The 21,613-nt window shown below is 45.7% G+C and overlaps 2 protein-coding genes across 2 annotated transcripts; one reads left to right on the forward strand and one right to left on the reverse strand.

Moving 5' to 3' along the window:
* The first annotated feature begins 13,707 nt into the window (after window positions 1-13,707).
* Window positions 13,708-14,459, forward strand: LOC149442291 (uncharacterized). The gene has a single exon (XM_089656248.1). It carries the CDS (start codon window positions 13,715-13,717, stop codon window positions 14,402-14,404), a length of 690 nt encoding a protein of 229 aa, XP_089512374.1. The 5' UTR covers window positions 13,708-13,714; the 3' UTR covers window positions 14,405-14,459.
* A 2,269-nt stretch (window positions 14,460-16,728) lies between these two features.
* On the reverse strand, window positions 16,729-17,157 carry LOC149442292 (histone H3). The gene has a single exon (XM_089656249.1). The coding sequence runs from the start codon at window positions 17,140-17,142 to the stop codon at window positions 16,732-16,734; it is 411 nt and encodes a 136-aa protein (XP_089512375.1). The 5' UTR covers window positions 17,143-17,157; the 3' UTR covers window positions 16,729-16,731.
* Between the last annotated feature and the right edge of the window lie 4,456 nt (window positions 17,158-21,613).

Here is a 21,613-nt window from a genome sequence, read left to right on the forward strand (position 1 = left end):
TAGTACGACACCAAGGCAGGATCTATACTATTAAAAACCTAGAGGCCGGTTTGGACTTCCTTAAGGCCTGGAGTATTTTGCCTGCAGATCCACAGAAGAACAACCCTGGTTCCATTCAAAACATGGAAGCGACCTGAAGGGCCGTGCGGCACAAGCCGTGTTTATACTCCTTACTATTTTTCCCTGGAGGCGCTCTTTGACCACTCCTATTTCTGGCGATCGGCCTATACCCAATGACTCTCATTTTTAGAGTTCTGTATAGGTATGACCCTCTCAGAGGTCACAACCTGTTTGACTCCCCCATTTTTGAAGTAGCAATCTTGGCTACATTGCTTACTTGCATTATACGCAAGTGTTTTTTTACTGTTGTTCTTTCCCGTTACACCCATCCCTCCCCCTGGCACCACCAAGTATATATCCCTGACACAAGACCTCAACCTCGTGACCCTGACTACCACCAAAAAACTTCCCAAGTATGTCTGTACTCCGAGAACCCGCCTACAAATGATTACCATCACATCTCTTAATGTGCGAGGCCTCAATTCCCCCTTCAAGAGATCGATGCTATCAAGAGAAATCAGAAAATCTCAAACAGATCTATTCTTCATACAGGAATCTCACTTCGCCACAGAAAAGACCCCTAAACTTTATCTGCACCGATTCTCTCAACTATTTTTGGCAACAAACATGAAAAAGAAAAATGGGGTTATTATTGCTGTTAACGACGCTCTCTCCTTCCAACATACCTCCACTGTAATCGACCCTCAGGGTCGATATATTATCTTAATATGCCAAATCAACGAGGTCACTTATACTTTGGTGAACATATACGGCCCAAATGGCAAGCAAATAAGATTCTACCGTAAACTCTTCAACCTCATCTCCCAACATAAACAAGGCAGACTCATTATTGGCGGAGACTTTAATGTTCTTAGTGATTCACTCTTAGATTCCTCTTCTAACAAGAAATCCACCAACCTTGACTTCAACCGCTTCCTGCACGACCATGATCTATACGACATCTGGAGATGCCAACATGGTACGGAAAGAGACTACACCTACTTTTCACCTCTACATCTCTCGTACTCTAGAATTGACATGTTCATCACCGACAAATGGACGTTACAACACGTCTCATCATCCAACATAGGTACTATAACCTGGTCTGACCATGCACCGATCACCATATCCTTGGACAATAGCCGACGGTCGGCGATCCAACCTATTTGGAGACTCAATTCTACACTTTTGAATCTTCCAGAAAACCAGAAATTTATATTGGATGCCCATCACCTCTTTTTTGAAACTAACACCACCCCAGAAATTTCTATTACCACACTTTGGTTAACATATAAAGCTTATATGAGAGGTATCCTCATCCAATTAAATTCTCGCGTTAAAAAACAACGGTCCCAGCAAATTGACCAACTCCTAACTTCCATACGCATGAACGAAGACTCTAACAAACAAAATCCAAACCCCACCACATCCACGGCCTTAAACCCCAGATATGAATACGCTACGTACCATCCTATTGCACACCTATGACATGAACCTCCAAAAAACAAAGTCTCAATTCTATGCGCTTGGCAACAAAACAAACTCTCTCCTTGCCAAAACCATCAAACAAAAACGGCTTAAAAACAAAATCTCTAAGATTCAACACCCAATTTCAAGTGTTCCATTGTCCAACCCACAAGATATAGCTAACGCGTTTGCGTGCTACTACCAATCTCTATACAATATTAAAGATGACCCAAACACGACCCAACCAACAAACATGTCGATCGAGAATTTCCTACGTCATACCGATCTCCCCCATCTTACGCCTTCCCAATTGGCCTCTATCTCTGTGCCAATTTCACCCACAGAGATCGAGAAAACCATAAACAAACTCCCCATGAACAAATCACCGGGAAACGACGGCTTTACCAATGAATTTTATAAAACGTTTGCGTCCAATCTCAAACCACACCTCACTGATCTCTATAACTACGTCGCTTCTAAAGGGGAATTCCCCCCTGACATGCTACAATCAATAATCTCTACTATCCCGAAACCAGGTAAAGACCCCCAATTAGTTCAGAATTATAGACCAATTTCACTGCTAAACACAGACCTGAAAATTTATGCCAAGATAATAGCTCAACGACTGCTCCCATACCTTCCCACGCTAATCCACTCTGACCAAGTAGGATTCATACCAGGTAGACAGGCCCCTGACGCGACTCGATGAATTATATCGCTACTACACCACCTTGAATCAGACAACCAACCCTCACTCCTCCTTTCACTTGACGCAGAAAAAGCATTTGACCGCATTCACTGGCAATTCATGACACTTACTCTCCAAAAATTCGGAATTACGGACTGGATGCTGTCAGCAATTTTATCCCTATACTCCAAACCCTCTGCTAGAGTCCTCACCAATGGCACGCTCTCGCAAACGTTCCAAATATCTAATGGAACTAGACAGGGCTGCCCTCTTTCCCCCATAATCTTTGCTTTACTCATCGAACAAAACAATATGGTGGTGTGACAAGAACACCCCTACCTGAAAAAGAAGGTTACTAGATGATCCACGCGGAGTAATATGAATTCAAAAGAATTTTAACAATACTTTATTTGATCACATAGATCATAGGGAGGTTAAACATAAGCACGGTGTACATATGAAAAAAATAAAATCATGTTAAAAAACACTTAGCGTCTTCAATTTAGGGTCATCTTAGCAAATAGAGCACCATATAAGGCAGAGTTGTGTAATGATGCGATAGTATCGAACCCCTGGCATCCAACCTTAGAAATTACCCAAATTTCTCAGGAATTAAATTTCTCAAGCACGAATACAAAATCAGTCTTTTTGCAGACGACATTATTCTAATGATTAGGAACCCCTACAAATCGCTTACTTCGATACGCTCACACATACATACCTACGCAAATGTCTCATATTATAAGCTTAACGAACCCAAGTCCTCTATATTAAACCTTTACACCCCTGCTCCGACCCAAAACCTGCTTGCAAAACGATTCCCTTTTAAATGAGAAAAACATAATATACCCTATTTGGGGATTAAACTAACTCCTAAAACCAACCAACTCTATGCAGCCAATTTTAAACCGTTACTTGACACAATTCCACAGGAGCTTAGGAGCTTACGTACAACCACTTTATCAATGTTAGGCAGAATAGCTACTATCAAAATGTGCATATTGCCTAAAATATTATATATCTTCCGTACACTGCCTGTTCCTATACCCTCCTCCTTCTTCTCTACACTTCAAAAAATTCTAAATAAATTCCTATGGAACTCCAAGCGGTCTAGATGCTCCACAAACCTCCTGATCCGTCCACCTTCCAGAGGGGGAGCCGGCCTCCCAAATTTGAAATCCTATTACCAAGCGGTCTTATTGGACCAGCTCTTCTACTGGTGGCACCCTACCCAAAACAAAACTTGGACTGTCATGGAAACCTCCATGTACCCATCAGGTGCCCTGACAGATCTACTATTTACACCACGTACAACGCAGACTAGACCTCTACACACACACCCTTGTATCCAGGCCTCTCTGATGGCTTGACATGATTTCCTGACATATACTCATTCCCACAAGTCTAACCTACGAATCCCTACCCCAATATCTTCTCTGCAGCTCTTATCACCCCATTTGAACCTGACATCTTGGAAAGCACTTGGCATACATTATATCCAAGATCTCTACAACACCCATAAACCAGATTCTTTCCAGAATCTTCAGGAGAAATTCCATCTTCCTGATACAGAACAATTTACTTTTATGCAAATATCCCATTTACTCCATAAAACAAACATGCCACTTGAAATTGACCTCCCTGCTACTGCGCACCATTTCTTCCACAAGACTATTTACCCAAAGAAAGGAATTTCTACCTTCTATACATTACTAACTGAAGCACAATTTTTAACCCATACGTCATCCCTGACTAACTGGGAGAAGACTCTGTTTCTCCCAACAACCCCACAATCATGGCAAACAACGTTTACTATTACATACAAAGCCTCGAAATGTAGCTCCCACTGGGAATCATATTTGAAAATTCTCCACCAATGCTACTTAACCCCTACCAAATTATCTGTATACTATCCACAACAATCACAAGCCTGCTGGAGACATTGTGGTGAAACTGGCTCGCTCTTCCATTTGCTATGGTCATGCAAATCCCTCAAATCGTATTGGAATAAAGTGTTCCAAATAATCTCTTCAGTCACAGCTTTACCAACAACCCCAAATCCCGGTCTAGCCCTCCTTCATTTAACGATAGAAAAATTCCCCAAACGCTCACGCATCATTATCATACACATCCTAGCAGCAGCAAAGACCAACATTACGAAATTATGGCGGTCTACGTCGCCTCCCTTACTATCCCGTCTAGTTGCTGATCTCAACTTACAATGTGAGATGGAGCGCAGAACGGCCCTCCAAAACTCTTCCTTCCATAAATTCATACTACACTGGTGTCGATGGTTAAAACACCCCAATTGCTCAATTTCCTGATTGTAGTTCATTGGTGCCCTCTTCTCTCCCCTTATCCCTCTTTCCCTTTCCCCTTTCTCTTTCCCTACCTACTCCCTCAGGTTTTACGTTCCTCAGTAAGGTTCACAAATCAACGAGCATACCTCTCATGTAAACCTGATTACGAAAATACGGGCTCCCAGCCGAACGGGGGGGGGGGGGGTTTGTTACCTCTTCTTTCATTGCATATGTTGTTAACCTGCTAATGTGAACCTTGTACGCGACTGTTGCTATACAATGTTTTGTTTGTTAAGATATTTAGAAAATTTTCAATAAAAATTACTTGAACATAAAAAGATGAGAGAGGCCTGTAATTGGCATCATAGGTAGACCTCAACTATGAGAGACAAAATGAGAAAAAAAATCCAGACAATCACATTGGCTGATTTGGAAATAATTTATTTGCAAATTATGGTGGGAAATAAGTATTTGGTCAATATGAAAAGTTCATCTCAATACTTTGTTATACATCCTTTGTTGGCAATGACAGAGGTCAGACGTTTCCTGTAAGTCTTCACAAGGTTGGCACACACTGTTGCTGGTATGTTGGCCCATTCCTCCATGCAGATCTCCTCTAGAGCAGTGATGTTTTGGGGCTGTCGCTGGGCAACACAGACTTTTAACTCCCTCCAAAGGTTTTCTATGGGGTTGAGATCTGGAGACTGGCTAGGCCACTCCAGGACCTTGAAATGCTTCTTACGAAGCCACTCCTTCGTTGCCTGGGCGGTATTTTTGGGATCATTGTCATGTTGGAAGACCCAGCCACGTTTCATCTTCAATGCCCTTGCTGATGGAAGGAGGTTTGCACTCAAAATCTCACGAGACATGGCCCCATTCATTCTGTCCTGTACATGGATCAGTGGTCCCTTTGCGGAGAAACAGCCCCAAAGCATGATGGTGCCACCCCCATGCTTCACAGTAGGTATGGTGTTCTTTGGATGCAATTCAGCATTTTCTCTCCTCCAAACACGACGAGTTGTGTTTCTACCAAACAGTTCTATTTTGGTTTCATCTGACCATATGACATTCTCCCAATCCTCTTCTGGATCATCCAAATGTTCTCTAGCAAACTTCAGACGGGCCCGGACATGTACTGGCTTAAGCAGGGGGACACGTCTGGCAGTGCAGGATCTGAGTCCCTGGTGGCGTAGTGTGTTACTGATGGTAGTCTTTGTTACGTTGGTCCCAGCTCTCTGCAGGTCATTCACTAGGTCCCCTGTGTGGTCCTGGGATTTTTGCTCACCGTTCTTGTGATCATTTTGACCCCATGGGGTGAGATATTGCGTGGAGCCCCAGATCGAGGGAGATTATCAGTGGTCTTGTATGTCTTCCATTTTCTAATTATTGCTCCCACAGTTGATTTGTTCACACCAAGCTGCTTGCCTATCGCAGACTCAGTCTCCCCAGCCTGGTTCAGGTCTACAATTTTGTTTCTGGTGTCCTTTGACAGCTCTTTGGTCTTCACCATAGTGGAGTTTGGAGTGTGACTGTTTGAGGTTGTGTCTTTTATACTGATAACAAGTTTCACTTCTCGGCCTTTTGGTTAAGATCAAGTGTAGTATCGACCTTGCCTTTAGGGGTGTCCCTGCTTCCAGCTAGGATGTTGAGAAACACTTGTATCTATCCCAGCCATTTGGTCTGTGTGGGGTACCCTCTACTCAGCCTGGTAGGATCGTCGATTCAATTCGGCTTCACCTGCTTGCTGCTATTGGGTTTGAGGCTTAGCCCCCACACAGAACGAGTTTGTGATCTTCCCCCCCTCCCCACTCTGCGTTACTACCTCCGGGCAATAGTCACCAAATAGCCTTTTCAAAGGCTAAGCGAGAGTGAAGACGCCGAGGAAGAAGGAGAAGGAATCCGCTCAAGACCTTTGGAAGCCCTCCTGAGCAAACTCCTCGGCGACAAGATGGGGAAGAACGAACAAACAAACCGCCAAGAAGCCGCTGACCGCCGCCCCTGCCAAGACCCCGGGAGAAGCCCCCTCCACCTCCACCTCCACCTCCACCTCAGAACGCTCCGGCCCTGCAGAAGGACTCCCCTCCCTGGAGCCCTGGATGAAGCAGACAGTCGTGCTGCGGCTGAAGGAAGTGGAAGGCAGAGTCCCGGAGATGACCCCGGAAGTCTTCGGCAAGAAAATGATCCTCGATCAGGGATTCAGCAAGGCAGAGACCCTGTCGGTGCAGTCCTTTGTGAGATATATCTTCTATATAACCTTTGTATCGCTACAGGTTTGCAGAAGATACTGGGAGATGGTGAAGACCTCTGGGCCCGATTCCCCTTTCCGCAACTTTGTTGCGAACTCTCCCATTCAAAGGGATGAAAGGCAGATTACGGTGTCTATGAGGAACCCTCACATCCCCGGAAGAGATATCGCCACCTATCTCCAGAGGTTCTGTGTCGTGTTGAAGGACCCAGACCGGATACTAGATGCTAACGGCTTCTGGACAGGTAAGTGGGCCGTGTTTCCCGGTCCTCTTCACCTCTGCTTTTTGTTTGCTGTATAGAGCTCTTTGCAGAATGCATCAGACGGAATCCAGAGATCGGGGGAATCACCGCGCCGGGACCAGACAGAAGGGAAGTGAAGTGCTCGCTCTACATGGACGACGTGACGGTGTTATGTGCCAACCAGCACTCCATCGACCTTCTCGTCCAGACCTGCGAGGACTTCGGCCAAGCTTCGGGGGCAAAAGTCAACTGCGGGAAGTCGGAAGTCATGCTCTTCGGAAAGTGGTTCCTGCCTTCTTCTGCATCCATGCCCTTTGGCATCAAGACAGACTTCATGAAAATCCTGGGAGTTTGGTTTGGTGTCGAAGGTGCAGCCCTGAAGTCTTGGGAGGAGAGACTGGCAAAGATGCGACAAAAATTTTGGTCAACACCTGTAAGGCCATCACCAGGGCGGTGTTTCACTTCATCTGGGGCTCCAAGATGGACAGAGTGAAGCGGGCAGTCATGTTCAAGGAACCCCTCAAGGGCGGTAAGGGTGTGCCCGACATCGCCACCCAACTGAGGGTGTTCTTTGCCTGCAACTGCATCCGCAGAACTTTGCCCAAAAGGATTATGGACTCTGGCGGGAACGCAGTGTCACGCTTCTTCCTGTTGCCTCTCTGGAGGTCCCTCGGATGGGACAATTGGGAAAGTTCCATCCCCTACAACTGGGACACCCCTTGGTACTACCTGGATACCTTCAAGTTTATCAAGGAGCAGGGGCTACAGGGAGTCAAGCCTGACTTGTGGAAGCCAAAGACCATTTACAAGCTCATCAGAGCAAGTGACATTTTGGAGTCGGTTCCAGGCCTGCCTTCAGTCACCTGCAAGGTGGTCTGGAGGAATGTTTCTTCAAACATCCTCACCAACAGGCACAAGGACCTGGCATGGATGGCAATCCAAGGGGGGGATACCTCTCAGGACATTCATGCATGCCAGGAACCTGAGCAGATACAGACACTGCCCCTTCTGCATCATCCATGAGGAAACGGCTCATCACGTTTTCTGGGAGTGCTCTTTTGCTCAGGACCTGTTGAGGGCCCTGGAACCTGAACTCAAGGACTTTGTACCACAGACAGCCATCACACACTTTGGGGTGCTTAATGGACTATTCTGTGGAACTTTTTCTCTGGAGGATATTGACAGCGCCTGGCGGGTGCTGTGTTGTTTTAAGGACGTTATATATATATATATATATATATATATATATATATATATAACATTGTCAGATTTTGTATTATGAGGGTTTTCAGTGATACAAAAGATAAATCGTAATAAATGCGCTTTCTATGAATATTTGCAATGTTCTTAGAATGACCTTTGGCTGATCGCAGAGCCTGGAATGAATGGAAGGGTTGATCGATCTTCCCAGATAAAACGGTAAATGGATGCGGTCGGTTCTCCGTATCGGATTTGGCGGTAAGAGGGCGGATTTTCTGTGACGTCACATAGAATTCCGGCGGGAGATTTGAATGAAGCAATTAGAAAGTTGAGCCAATGACAGTTATAGACGTTTCCTTCATATATTAAATCATCTTTTTTTCTACGTGGAGTGTGAAGGAGGTGATAAGATCTGTTCCCTCAGTCGGGAGGATCATTGTTTGGTATATATTGAACGATCTCTGATCTTCAGGAGAAACTCAAAGGAAGGCGGATAAGATCAGTCCCTGGAATAAGATGTCATTTTCCAGTCTCACACTGAAAGCATTTTCTATCATTAATGTATAATATATTACTATAAAATATGTATACCATTGTTTCATTTAAATTATAACAACGCATACACAAAAGTTAGTTATTTTAGATTTTGCAACAGCATAATTTGAGGATAATGGACTTGGGGGAGGAGCCACGCCATACACCTACAATGGTCAGTTACTGCTTTCCTCCTTTTTCCTATCTCCTGATTTTCCTCCCTGAGACTGAATCGGTTGATAAAGAGGAGGTTTATAGAATTTTGTATGAAGATGTGGGTGGCTCTGGGAAGAGCTGTTTTGTTGGGTAATAGAAGTTAATTGTGTTGGGCCGAACACTCCTCTGTTCGGTTTGTGGTCGAACGTTCGAACCGAATAGATGTTCGACGACGAACTTTAAGCTCAATGAAAGTCTATGGGATTCACTTGTAAATTCAAACGTGCCCATTTTGAAGGCTTGTGTGCAGGTTGTTTGCCATAAAAGGGGTATGGAGACATGAATCAGTGAAAACATTTTTTCAAAAAGTACAGTTTTAAAGGGGCAGTCATTTTTTTTTGCCTAAAGTAAACAAATTAATAATAATTACTTTAAATATCATGCCTGGGGGTCTCTTTACCTGCAAAGCTGCACATCTGTGCAATGTATAGGACCTGCTGCAGCAGGACTGAAATTTTTTTTTAATTAAATTTATATTTTAAAAAATTAATTAAAAGTGTGCAGTCCCCCCTAAGTCTTACCAGACCGTTTACGTCTGGTAGGAAGGTTAGGAGGCACCCCACAGTAATAAAACAAAAAAAGTGTTTGGGGTCCCCCCTAAAAGGCTGGTAGGACTTTAAAGCGGAACCCCTCCCCTCAAAAACAGGGTTAAAAAATGTGTGGTCCCCCCTAAGTTCTTACCAGACCTTTGATCTGAGCACAGGCCTGGCATGGAGGGAGGGACAAGGGCCTTCCCCAAAACATTGGCCCGGTGGATGTGGGGGACTGCGGGCAAAGGGAGCTTGTTATCAGGGTGGCCATTTAAATAAGGGGTCACCCTGAATATTTGTGCATGAGTAAGGGGTTTTTGTACATCTAACCTTTCATTAAAGGGTTAAATGTAGTAAAAAAAAAAAAAGACTAATCTTTAGAAAAATTTCTCTAATTTAAACAAAAACAAAACAGTTTTTAACAAGTCCTTTAATAATAATTTAAAACAAAAATAAAAAATCTCCATCATTGTAATTTATTGTCAATCACAGGGTCCAGCGTTGTCACAAAGATGCCAGTTTAACTGACAATTGTGTGGTCATGCAATGCTGTACATAAATTACATTTCTGTCCTTTTTTAAAAAGAAACATACATTTTTCTTTTGGAAGTATATGATCACCTGTGTGTATTTATTTATTTATTTCACACAATAAACAAAAAACAGACTGAAAATTTGGAAAAAAATATTTTCTCATTTCTGTCATATAAAATATCCACAAAACTCAAATGTTGTCATAAATTTAGGCCAAAATGTATCAAAAAGGAATCAAAACATCCGGGGGGGGGGAGATATTCCAAAGCAATTTCCAGGAAAAGCTTTATTTTCTCCATTCAGTTTAATCCTCGCAGTTGTTATCTTTTGTTCCACCAGCCCCTCTGTACTATATTGTAAGCTCCCTGGAGCAGAGCCTCCTAACCCTCTTGTATTGAATTGTATTGTTGCTGTATTGACTCCATTTATAATTTTTTACAGCACTGCACAAAGTGTTGGCTCTATATAAATCCTGAATAATAACAATAATAATAATAATCACCATCATCATCAGATAGTATTAATAATACTATTCCCTTCTTCTTGGTCTGAGCAAAAGGGGGGCACACTGATCCACCACATGGCAGATAATATTAGGATTTCTATCAAAGGTCTCATTACTGAAATGATCTCTGGGGGAACCAAATGTTGATGGATTGCAACAATGTATCAAGCAGAGCAGAAAAGCTGAAACATATTTTAAGTAACAACAAAATCCTTCCCGTATATGTGTGTAAAATATACTGACACCTAATGGGAGTTTTGAGCATTGCAGCCAATTATCCCATCCCCCCAATATTATTATTATATTATTATTATACAGTATTTATATAGCTCTAGAAAGGTTTGCTCAGCGCTGTACATTATAGTGGGGGACAGAACATGAGACAATACAGTAACAAAACAATAAACGAGGGGTTCGAGGGCCCTACTCCTTGGAGCTTACAATCTAGAAGGGAGGGGATAGTGGTACAGGAGTGGCTGTGGGGGATGGAGTGCTAGGAGGAGTGGAGGAGATCGGCTGTTAGGTGAGGGTGGGGTAGGCTTCCCTGAAGAGATGGGTTTTCAGGGTTCGCCTAAAGGGGAGGAGGGTAGGTGACAGTCTGATGGATTGGGGTAGTGAATTCCAGAGGGAGCTAGAAAGTAGGAGGTCTTGTGAGGAGCGAAGAGTACTGGTTGGGTGGTATTTGGGTATCAGGTCGGTGAGGTAGTTTGGGGCAGCGTTGTGAATGGCTTTGTATGTCTTTGTTAGTAGTTTGAATTTAATGTGTTGGGAAATCGGGAGCCAGTGGAGAGAATGACAGAGGGGGGTGGCAGAAGAGGAGCGGTTGGTAAGGTGGATGAGTTTGGCCGCTGAGTTCAGGATAGACTGAAGCGGGGATAGTCTGTGATGAGATAGGCCGGTGAGGAGGGAGTTGCAGTAGTCCAGATGTGAAATAACGAGGGAGTGTACAAGTCGTTTAGAAGTGTCTGGGGTTAGGAACATACTGTACGTATTTTGGAGATGTTGTGGACATGGGGTTGTAAGGACAGGTTTGAGTCTAGAGTGACACCTAGGACTTTGGCTTGCGGGGTGGGACTGATGGTGGCGTTGTTGGTCATAATGGAGAGGGGGGGGGGGGCATGGGCTGGGGGGAATATTAGGAGCTTGGTTTTGGAAAGGTTCAATTTGAGGAAATGGAGCAACATCCAGTTTGATATGTCATTCAGCAGGTGGGTAATACGGGTGGAGACTGAAGGGGTGAGGTGAGGGGTGGAGAGGTAAATTTGCGTGTCATCCTCGTAGATTAGTCCATCCTGGATAGAGAGGAGCGGTGCTCTTGGGGGGGGGAGAGAGGAGCATTGCATGACAGTTGACATATTCATCAAAGGGGTGAAGTCTCCCAGGTGATGTATTTAACTCTTTATGGTCACAGTGCTAAATGGTTAGCACTTCTGCATGGCAGTACTCGGGTCATTGGTTCGAATCCCAACCACGGCACCACCTGCCTGGAGTTTGCATGTTCTCCCTGTGCCTGCGTGGGTTTCCTCCGGGTACTCCGGTTTCCTCCCACCTTCCAAAGACATGCTGGTAGGTTAATTGGCTCCTGTCTAAATTGTCCCTAGTATGTGTATGTATGAATGTGAGTTAGGGACCTTAGATTGTACACCCCTTGAGGGTTAGGGACTGATGTGAATGTACAATATATATGTAAAGCGCTGTGTAAACTTATGGCGCTATATAAGTACCTGAAATAAATAAATATTCTGGTGACAACTCAACATTTGGCAATATTCCTTTACTTTCACTCTACCTGATAACACTAAACAGGACAAAGACCGAAGATGGAGGATTGCAACGTTTTTCTGCTCTCTGCTCTTCTTGTCCAAAATGGAAAACCTTTCTTGATTGTTTATTTGTGTTTTCTGTACTTTAAATATTTTCTGCATTTTCAATCTTGCCCAATCATGAAAAAACAAAACAGTCATATAGGTGTGTGTGTGTGTGGGGGGGGGGGGGGGGTACATGTCTCCCTGTCACTTATAGGTCCCAAGGCCATGGCTTATCTGGGGAGGGGATTGTATCCGGATTAGAATCATTGTAACAAGTGAATCCTGTCGGCGATACTTTGTTGTTTTCAGGTCCATCGTTTGGTGTATTCCCTTCTTGTCGGTGCAATTCTTTCTCCTTGGACTGAGGAGAAGGGAACACCCTGGAGGCTTTTACATGTTAGTACAAAGAAGAGAAGTGTCAGGGTCAGTAGACATGTGTTGGTCTTAGAGGAACCCCACCGCTCATTCCCCTCCAAATAGCCGACATTTCCTCTCCACATTCCCCACATGATAGACAAGAATGGGATTTGCAGCAAACTTCCTATTCCTGAAATGATCTCTCAGGGAATCCAAATGTGATGGATTGACTTCCATCACTGAAAGCATCAAATCCTATTGTAGATCCGAGGATTCCGAGCAAACCTCCCCCTGAGCAGTCTATGGAGCTGTGGAGTGAAATGCGGCAATCAAGTCATTGGCAGGATTTGGCTCTCAATGTCCATTTGTGATGATGATCCAATAATGACACCTAGGCCATGACACCTGACACCCTGTAATGGGCGGAGCCCTTTGTATGTCTCCCAATGTCTGCCATGACATGACACAAGGATCTCCTGTGATCGGCCGATGTTTTTGTTCCCGGCTCCTTGTAGTCAGCTAGAGATGAGCCGAGTTGTGTATTAGAGGGAAATGTTTGGCGATCTCCCCTCTTCCCTCGTGTAATGTGAAGCGGATTGTAGTGGGGGATGGGAGCAGATTGTTTTGTGGGTAGAATGTGTCCCCCCAAGCAGGTAGAAGGCAGAATGGGCCCCCCACTCCGGAGGATGGTTGTGTTTGCAGCCTCTGTGTTCAGCCTCGTGAGCAGCTCCTGACAGCTGGAAGTGACCCCCGATAAGTGACAGTCCAGGGAGCAGATCGGCTCCCCGGTGCACATCGGACATCGTTCTATTTCGGATTAAAATCGGTTTTATATCTACCGGGAAACACAACGAGAGAAAGAAGATTCCCAGACTGTGGACTGACAGCCAGTGGGCGTGTGTGATGTGTAACCAATAGCAGGACAGAGTGGAGTTGTGTGACAACCAATCGCAGCGTTAGAAGGTCTGTATATAAGGCGGAGCGCCGTGTGATTTGTAATGAACTATTGTGGAAACATTTCCCGAGTCATGACGGAGACTGAGAGCGCCCCAGCCGCCGCTCCTCCAGCGGAGGCCGCCGCCAAGAAGAAGCCGGCTAAGAAGGCGTCAGCCGGAGGAGGAGCCAAGAAAGGCAGCAAGAAGGCGTCCGGTCCCGCCGTGTCCGAGCTCCTCGTCCAAGCCGTGTCCGCTTCCAAGGAGCGCAGCGGGGTGTCCCTGGCCGCCCTCAAGAAGGTCCTGTCCGCCGGAGGATACGATGTGGACAAGAACAAGAGCCGCCTGAAGATCGCCCTCAAGGCGCTGGTGACTAAGGGAAGCCTCGTCCAGGTCAAAGGCCATGGAGCCTCCGGATCGTTCAAGATCAACAAGAAGCAGCCCGACGGCGCCAAGGCGAAGCCCAAGAAACTGGCTGCTAAGAAGGCTGCAAAGTCCCCCAAAAATAAGGCGGCCAGAAAAACAACCACCGTAGCCAAGAGCCCCAAGAAGGCCGCCAAGTCCCCCAAGAAGAAGGCGGCCAGCAAAGCCCCCACCGCAGCCAAGAGCCCCAAGAAGCCGGCCGCCAAGAGACCGGCAAAGGCTGCCGCCAAGAAGGTGACCAAGAGCCCCAAGAAGAGCAAAGCTGCAGCCAAGCCGAAAAAAGGCGCCAAGAGTCCCGCTAAGGCCAAGCCGGCAGCTAAGAAGGCGGCTAAGCCCAAGAAGGCCGCTCCGAAGAAGAAATAATGGGCGGCGACCTCTTTCATCTCCACCCCCCAAAGGCTCTTCTCAGAGCCCCCCACCTCTTCCCAACAGAGCTCTCCATACATACACAGACATCGCTGAGTGCGCACACTGCTCGCATGTCCGATATTGATCTGACAATTCCCACACACTGCCTGATCTCTGGGGGGGGGGGCACTAAATGTCCCCATTCCCCCCTACATTGTGAACTCCAAGCAGCCGGCCCTCCTATCCCTCTTGTATTGTCTCCCGTTATATTGTACAGCGCTCAGCATACTGTCGGCGCCATAAATCCTGTATAATAATAATAGGCGATCATTCCTTCATTTCAGGATCTCATGCGGCCATTCTGAACGTTCTAATCCCAATGATCGGGAGACACATCATCTGGTGGACCTCTCTGCGGCCTTCGACACAGTCGACCACCCCCTCCTCAATAAACTACTCTCCCTTGGCATCAGAGATTCTGCTCTCTCCTGGCTCTCATCCTACCTATCCCGACGCTCCTTCAGCGTCACCTACAATGGTACCACCTCCCCCTCTCTGTTGGGGTCCCCCAAGGCTCTGTCCTTGGACCCCTTCTCTTTTCCATCTACACCTCCTCCCTGGGCACACTCATGGCTTCAATTATCACCTCTATGCTGACGACACCCAAATCTACCTCTCCACCCCTCTCCTCACCCCTACTATCTCCGCCCGCATCACTCACCTCCTAAACAACATCTCAGACTGGATGTCACTCCATTTCCTCAAGCTTAACCTCTCCAAAACCGAACTCCATCTTTCCCCCTGCCCCCCCCCCCCCCTAGCCTATCCATCACCACCACCACTATCATTCCCATCCCGCAAGCCAAAGTCCTTGGCGTCATTCTTGACTCCAACCTTTCCTTCCTCCCTCATGTCAAATCACTTACAAACACATGCAGGCTCCATCTTCGCAACATTGCCAAGATACGTGCCTTCCTCACCCCAGACACCACCAAACAGCTTCTACACTCCCTCATCATCTCACGCCTGGACTACTGCAAGTCCCTCCTCACCGGCCTACCCCAGTGCAGGCTCTCCCCGCTCCAGACCATCCTGAACTCAGCGGCCAGACTCATCCACCTCACCACCCGCTCCACCTCTGCCACCCCCCTCTGCCTCTCCCTCCACTGGCTCCCGATTGCCCAACGCATCAAATTTGAACTTCTAATCCTGACCTACAAAGCCGTTCACAACACTGCCCCTGACTACCTCACCAACCTGATCCCAAAGTACCACCCTACCCGTACCCTTCGCTCCTCACAGGACCTCCTTCTATCCTGCTCCCTGGTCTCCTCCTCCCATGCACGACTTCTCCAGGTCCTCCCCCATCCTCTGGAACTCACTGCCCCAATCCATCAGACTGTCGCCTTCCCTCCCCACATTCAGGCGCTCCCTCAAAACCCATCTCTTCAGGGAAGCCTACCCCACCCTCACCTAACGGCCATCCTGCCTCATTCCTCCCACCACTTCATCCCCCTCAGCCACTCCCTATTGTTCCACTACCCCCTCCCTCCTAGATTGTAAGCTTGAAAGAGTAGGGCCCTCTTACCCGTCGTAGGCGGTCTGTCTTTGTTGTACTGTGCCATGTATTGTACAGCGCTGAGCAAACCCTTTGGCGCTATATAAACTCGATATAATAATAATGGTGGACGGGTTAGAATGATCGGCAACCAGCCCCCCCCCCCCCCCATCTTCAGAGATCATTACAGAGTTCTCCCTCGAAGAATAAATGTAATACCGGAGGAGGTAATAGAGGACATGACTGACCCCCCAATAGTGACATCTCCGTGTGGAAGGTTTACCCCCCCCCCCCCCACCCCACATATTCTAATCAGGTGATCGATCCTCAGATCTCTTCCTAATGATTTATCAAAGATGAGATTATCTGAGTGCTTGGGGTAACAGTTATGTATCTAAACGATCCGATAAATAATCGTGTGTGTGTGGAAGATGTGTTCATCGGCGGATGATACATTGTACCGAGTTATGGAATAGATCTACAAGAGGAAATGTGTCGATCAGGAGAATCAATTGTTAGAGACGAATTGAAGATCTTTCTAGTGCTCAGCCCCAAGTCCCCTCCCCCATCGGGCGCCCCCCATGTACAGACGGCGCTGCGTTGTGTAAACCGGTTTGGTTCCTTACATGTTGTAATGGGCGCCTCCAGCTTGCGCTGAATTGTAAAAGGCGCCATGAGGGGGAAAGGCGGAGAAGTCCCGGTACAGAGCTCTGTGTGGGGGGAGGTGGTGGCTCTGAGAAGAGCCGTTGGTTGGCGGGATGTGTGGAATGTGTTTGCGGGGGGTCTAGGCCCTCTCTCCGCGGATGCGGCGTGCCAGCTGGATGTCTTTGGGCATGATGGTGACCCTCTTGGCGTGGATGGCGCAGAGGTTGGTGTCCTCGAAGAGTCCGACGAGATAAGCCTCTGCGGCCTCCTGCAGAGCCATGACGGCGGAGCTCTGGAAGCGCAGGTCGGTCTTGAAGTCCTGGGCGATCTCTCGGACGAGGCGCTGGAAGGGCAGCTTGCGGATGAGCAGCTCGGTGGATTTCTGGTAGCGGCGGATCTCTCGGAGAGCCACGGTGCCGGGCCTGTAGCGGTGAGGCTTCTTCACTCCGCCGGTGGCCGGGGCGCTCTTGCGGGCGGCTTTGGTGGCCAGCTGCTTGCGGGGAGCTTTCCCTCCGGTGGACTTACGGGCGGTCTGCTTGGTACGAGCCATCTCTACTCCTCTCTTGCCGGGAACTGCGACTGTAATACGCCTCCGCTCTGCACAGCTATTTATACACATCTCTGCCCTCTGATTGGGCAATGAACACAGTCCTCTGATTGGTTTACTTAAAAAGCTGCAGTTTTTACAATCTCCGCCCAGACAGGCACAATATCTTTGTTAGATCGGCCATGGGTCTCTGGGATCTCCTCACCACCAAATGAGGAAACATCGATAAGAATTATGTTTCTAATGAAAGATTACAATTCCTTATTGATGAAAGAATTAGAAGCTCCGAGAGTGGACTATTCTGTCCATAATTCAGTAAATTACATGAAGGAGGGGGGAGGGGGATAAAACGGGACAATGCTATCACGTGTTTGTAATGACAATTCTAAAAGGTAAAAACAATAGAAAGGCTTTCAGGGTGAGATTCTGGGGAAATTATTATCTACAATCTTTATCATCCACTTTCTGATGATCAGATCATTTATTCCCAAAAAGATACAAAAATATTTATTTTATCTGAAAGAAAAGTATAACTGTCATTACATTCCAATCTCCCGCCGGAATTCTATGTGACGTCACAGACAATCCGCCCTCTTACCGCCAAATCCGACACGGAGAACAAAGGAGATCATCAGATGAGACATTTATCGGCGAACAATCACCAACACTTTTACAGCAGATTTATCGATTAATCAGGAATGTCTACAAATGGACTCTGATGATTACTGAATCGTGTTAAACATTTCTATAAAACATTGTACATTTCACTATCAGATCTGTATACGATCATGTCACAATGACCGATGTGTGTTTCTCTCTCTTTTAGCCATGTAGCAGTCACTGACCCCCCCCCCCCCATATATCACATTCAGAATATTGATAATACGAAATGTGAAATGACTGGCAGAAATAAGAAGTGATCATGACACCGCCAGATAAATATGTACAATGAATCGGTAGAGAAAATCTGACATGTCTGAAAAACCAAATCGGTTTCCTCTTTGTACCTAGAAATCAGCAACATGTTTACAGAATAATACACCTATCATTGCAACAATTCTGTGTTGCTATTCTGTCTCAGTGTTACAATACACATAACATTCGATTTTTAGACCGATCATTTCTTTGTGAGGGGAGAACCTTCAACATCAGTAGGGGATCAAATACTTATTCCCTTCACTGTATCCTCTGTCCCGCTCTGCATCCAGAACCACCAGATTCTAGCAAAGATTCTGCCTTGTTCTTGGCATTGAATGGGACATTGTGAATACCTCGTGTTCTACAAAGACTCCATTGTGCCATGCATCGGTCCAGTTGGGGGCTTTTTGTTCCTTTTTGCCCACCTTATCATAACCGGTTGGGTTATGACTTCCTAAACCTTTTGATGAAATCTCCCACCATCCCTTCCAAATAGAAATATGAATATAAGGATCAACATCAAATGGAAACCTTTATAGGGTTCTTAAAATTCCAACCTTCCTGCTGGACTGAATCTCTTTTTCTCTGTTAGACTTCTAGCCTTCCCATTAACAAAGGGGTCTCTTTATTTAAATGCTTGAGACTATCGCACATCATATATATATTTTTTTTACTCAGTTGTCATGAATTTTCCAAAATTTTACATATGTTTATTTCCTGTATCAGCCCTATCTAGTGGTCACAATGTGGTATTTTCTTGATAGATTTAATTCGGGAAAATACTGCTTTATGGCCACTAGATGGAGCTGATGATCATAGGAAATAAATGAATTAGACCAACATGTGTTTATTTATGACAGCTGAACAAATGTCTGAGACATTCTCACAGCACATTTACTATAAGTAGGCTCATAGGCTGTGTGTCTCAAGTAGAGATGAGCGAATCGAAGTATCCGAAGTGGAATTCGAGTCGAATTTCGGAAAAATTTCGATTCGTGCCGAATCCGAAAAACAGCCTAATTCGGACGCGCGAATCGAAATTTTTCCGAAAATGGCGGCTGACATGTGCGGCGACGGAGCGGGGATGTCGGGGAAGGCGCGCAGACAAGGCGCGCTGCCCCATAATGCATTCCTCAACGACATGTGATCGCATCAGCCAATCAGCAGCCAGCCAGCCAGCACTGTGTAATGGTCGAGGTATATATAGCGGCCATTTTGGAAATCTTCATTTGCCTGCAGTCATTGAACAGAGGCAGACCGCTCTGTACTAGGGACAGGGACAGAGTTAGGGCCACAGAAACGAGAATTGGGGACAGAGAGAAGTTACTTAGGGACAGAGAACCATTACTCAGGGACACAGACTTGTTAATGAGGGCCACAGAATCGTTATTTAGGGACAAAGAAACGCTAGTTAGGGCCACAGAATTCATACTCAGGGACAGACAGAATTGTTACTCAGTGCCAGAGAATTGTTACTTAGGGCCACAGAAACGTTATTAGGGCCACAGAATTTTTACTCAGGGACAGACAGAATTGTTACTGAGTGCCAGAGAATTGTTACTCAGGGACAGACAGAATTGTTACTGAGTGCCAGAGAATTCTTACTCAGGGCCACAGAATTCATTCTCAGGGACAGACAGAATTGTTACTCAGGGACAGACAGAATTGTTACTGAGTGCCAGAGAATTGTTACTCAGGGACAGACAGAATTGTTACTGAGTGCCAGAGAATTGTTACTCAGGGACAGACAGAATTGTTACTGAGTGCCAGAGAATTGTTACTCTCACAGACACAAAATTGTTACTTGCACAGACACAGAATTGTTACTTGCACAGACACACAATTGTTACTCAGGGCCACAGAATTCATACTCAGGGACAGACAGAATTGTTACTGAGTGCCAGAGAATTCTTACTCAGGGCCACAGAATTCATACTCAGGGACAGACAGAATTGTTACTCAGGGACAGACAGAATTGTTACTGAGTGCCAGAGAATTGTTACTCAGGGACAGACAGAATTGTTACTGAGTGCCAGAGAATTCTTACTCAGGGACAGACAGAATTGTTACTGAGTGCCAGAGAATTGTTACTCTCACAGACACAAAATTGTTACTTGCACAGACACAGAATTGTTACTCGCACAGAGACAGAATTGTTACTCAGGGCCACAGAATTCATACTCAGGGACAGACAGAATTGTTACTGAGTGCCAGAGAATTGTTACTCAGGGACAGACAGAATTGTTACTGAGTGCCAGAGAATTGTTACTCTCACAGACACAAAATTGTTACTTGCACAGACACAGAATTGTTACTTGCACAGACACACAATTGTTACTCAGGGCCACAGAATTCATACTCAGGGACAGACAGAATTGTTACTCAGGGACAGACAGAATTGTTACTGAGTGCCAGAGAATTGTTACTCAGGGACAGACAGAATTGTTACTGAGTGCCAGAGAATTGTTACTCTCACAGACACAAAATTGTTACTTGCACAGACACAGAATTGTTACTTGCACAGACACACAATTGTTACTCAGGGCCACAGAATTCATACTCAGGGACAGACAGAATTGTTACTGAGTGCCAGAGAATTGTTACTCAGGGACAGACAGAATTGTTACTGAGTGCCAGAGAATTGTTACTCTCACAGACACAAAATTGTTACTTGCACAGACACAGAATTGTTACTCGCACAGAGACAGAATTGTTACTCAGGGCCACAGAATTCATACTCAGGGACAGACAGAATTGTTACTGAGTGCCAGAGAATTGTTACTCAGGGAAGACAGAATTGTTACTGAGTGCCATAGAATTGTTACTCAGGGACAGACAGAATTGTTACTGAGTGCCAGAGAATTGTTACTCTCACAGACACAAAATTGTTACTTGCACAGACACAGAATTGTTACTCGCACAGAGACAGAATTGTTACTCAGGGCCACAGAATTCATACTCAGGGACAGACAGAATTGTTACTGAGTGCCAGAGAATTGTTACTCAGGGACAGACAGAATTGTTACTGAGTGCCAGAGAATTGTTACTCTCACAGACACAAAATTGTTACTTGCACAGACACAGAATTGTTACTTGCACAGACACACAATTGTTACTGAGTGCCAGAGAATTGTTACTCAGGGACAGACAGAATTGTTACTGAGTGCCAGAGAATTGTTACTCAGGGACAGACAGAATTGTTACTGAGTGCCAGAGAATTGTTACTCAGGGACAGACAGAATTGTTACTGAGTGCCAGAGAATTGTTACTCTCACAGACACAAAATTGTTACTTGCACAGACACAGAATTGTTACTCGCACAGAGACAGAATTGTTACTCAGGGCCACAGAATTCATACTCAGGGACAGACAGAATTGTTACTGAGTGCCAGAGAATTGTTACTCAGGGACAGACAGAATTGTTACTGAGTGCCAGAGAATTGTTACTCTCACAGACACAAAATTGTTACTTGCACAGACACAGAATTGTTACTTGCACAGACACACAATTGTTACTCAGGGCCACAGAATTCATACTCAGGGACAGACAGAATTG

Source organism: Staurois parvus, unplaced genomic scaffold, assembly GCF_062004578.1.
Source record: "Staurois parvus isolate SC_StPar_1 unplaced genomic scaffold, SC_StPar_1.0 ptg000897l, whole genome shotgun sequence".
Lineage (NCBI taxonomy): Eukaryota > Metazoa > Chordata > Amphibia > Anura > Ranidae > Staurois > Staurois parvus.

Bases quoted from the DNA above. Each gene is read 5' to 3' on its own strand.
- LOC149442291 (XM_089656248.1), top strand. From the start codon at position 13,715: ATGACGGAGACTGAGAGCGCCCCAGCCGCCGCTCCTCCAGCGGAGGCC.
- LOC149442292 (XM_089656249.1), bottom strand. From the start codon at position 17,142: ATGGCTCGTACCAAGCAGACCGCCCGTAAGTCCACCGGAGGGAAAGCT.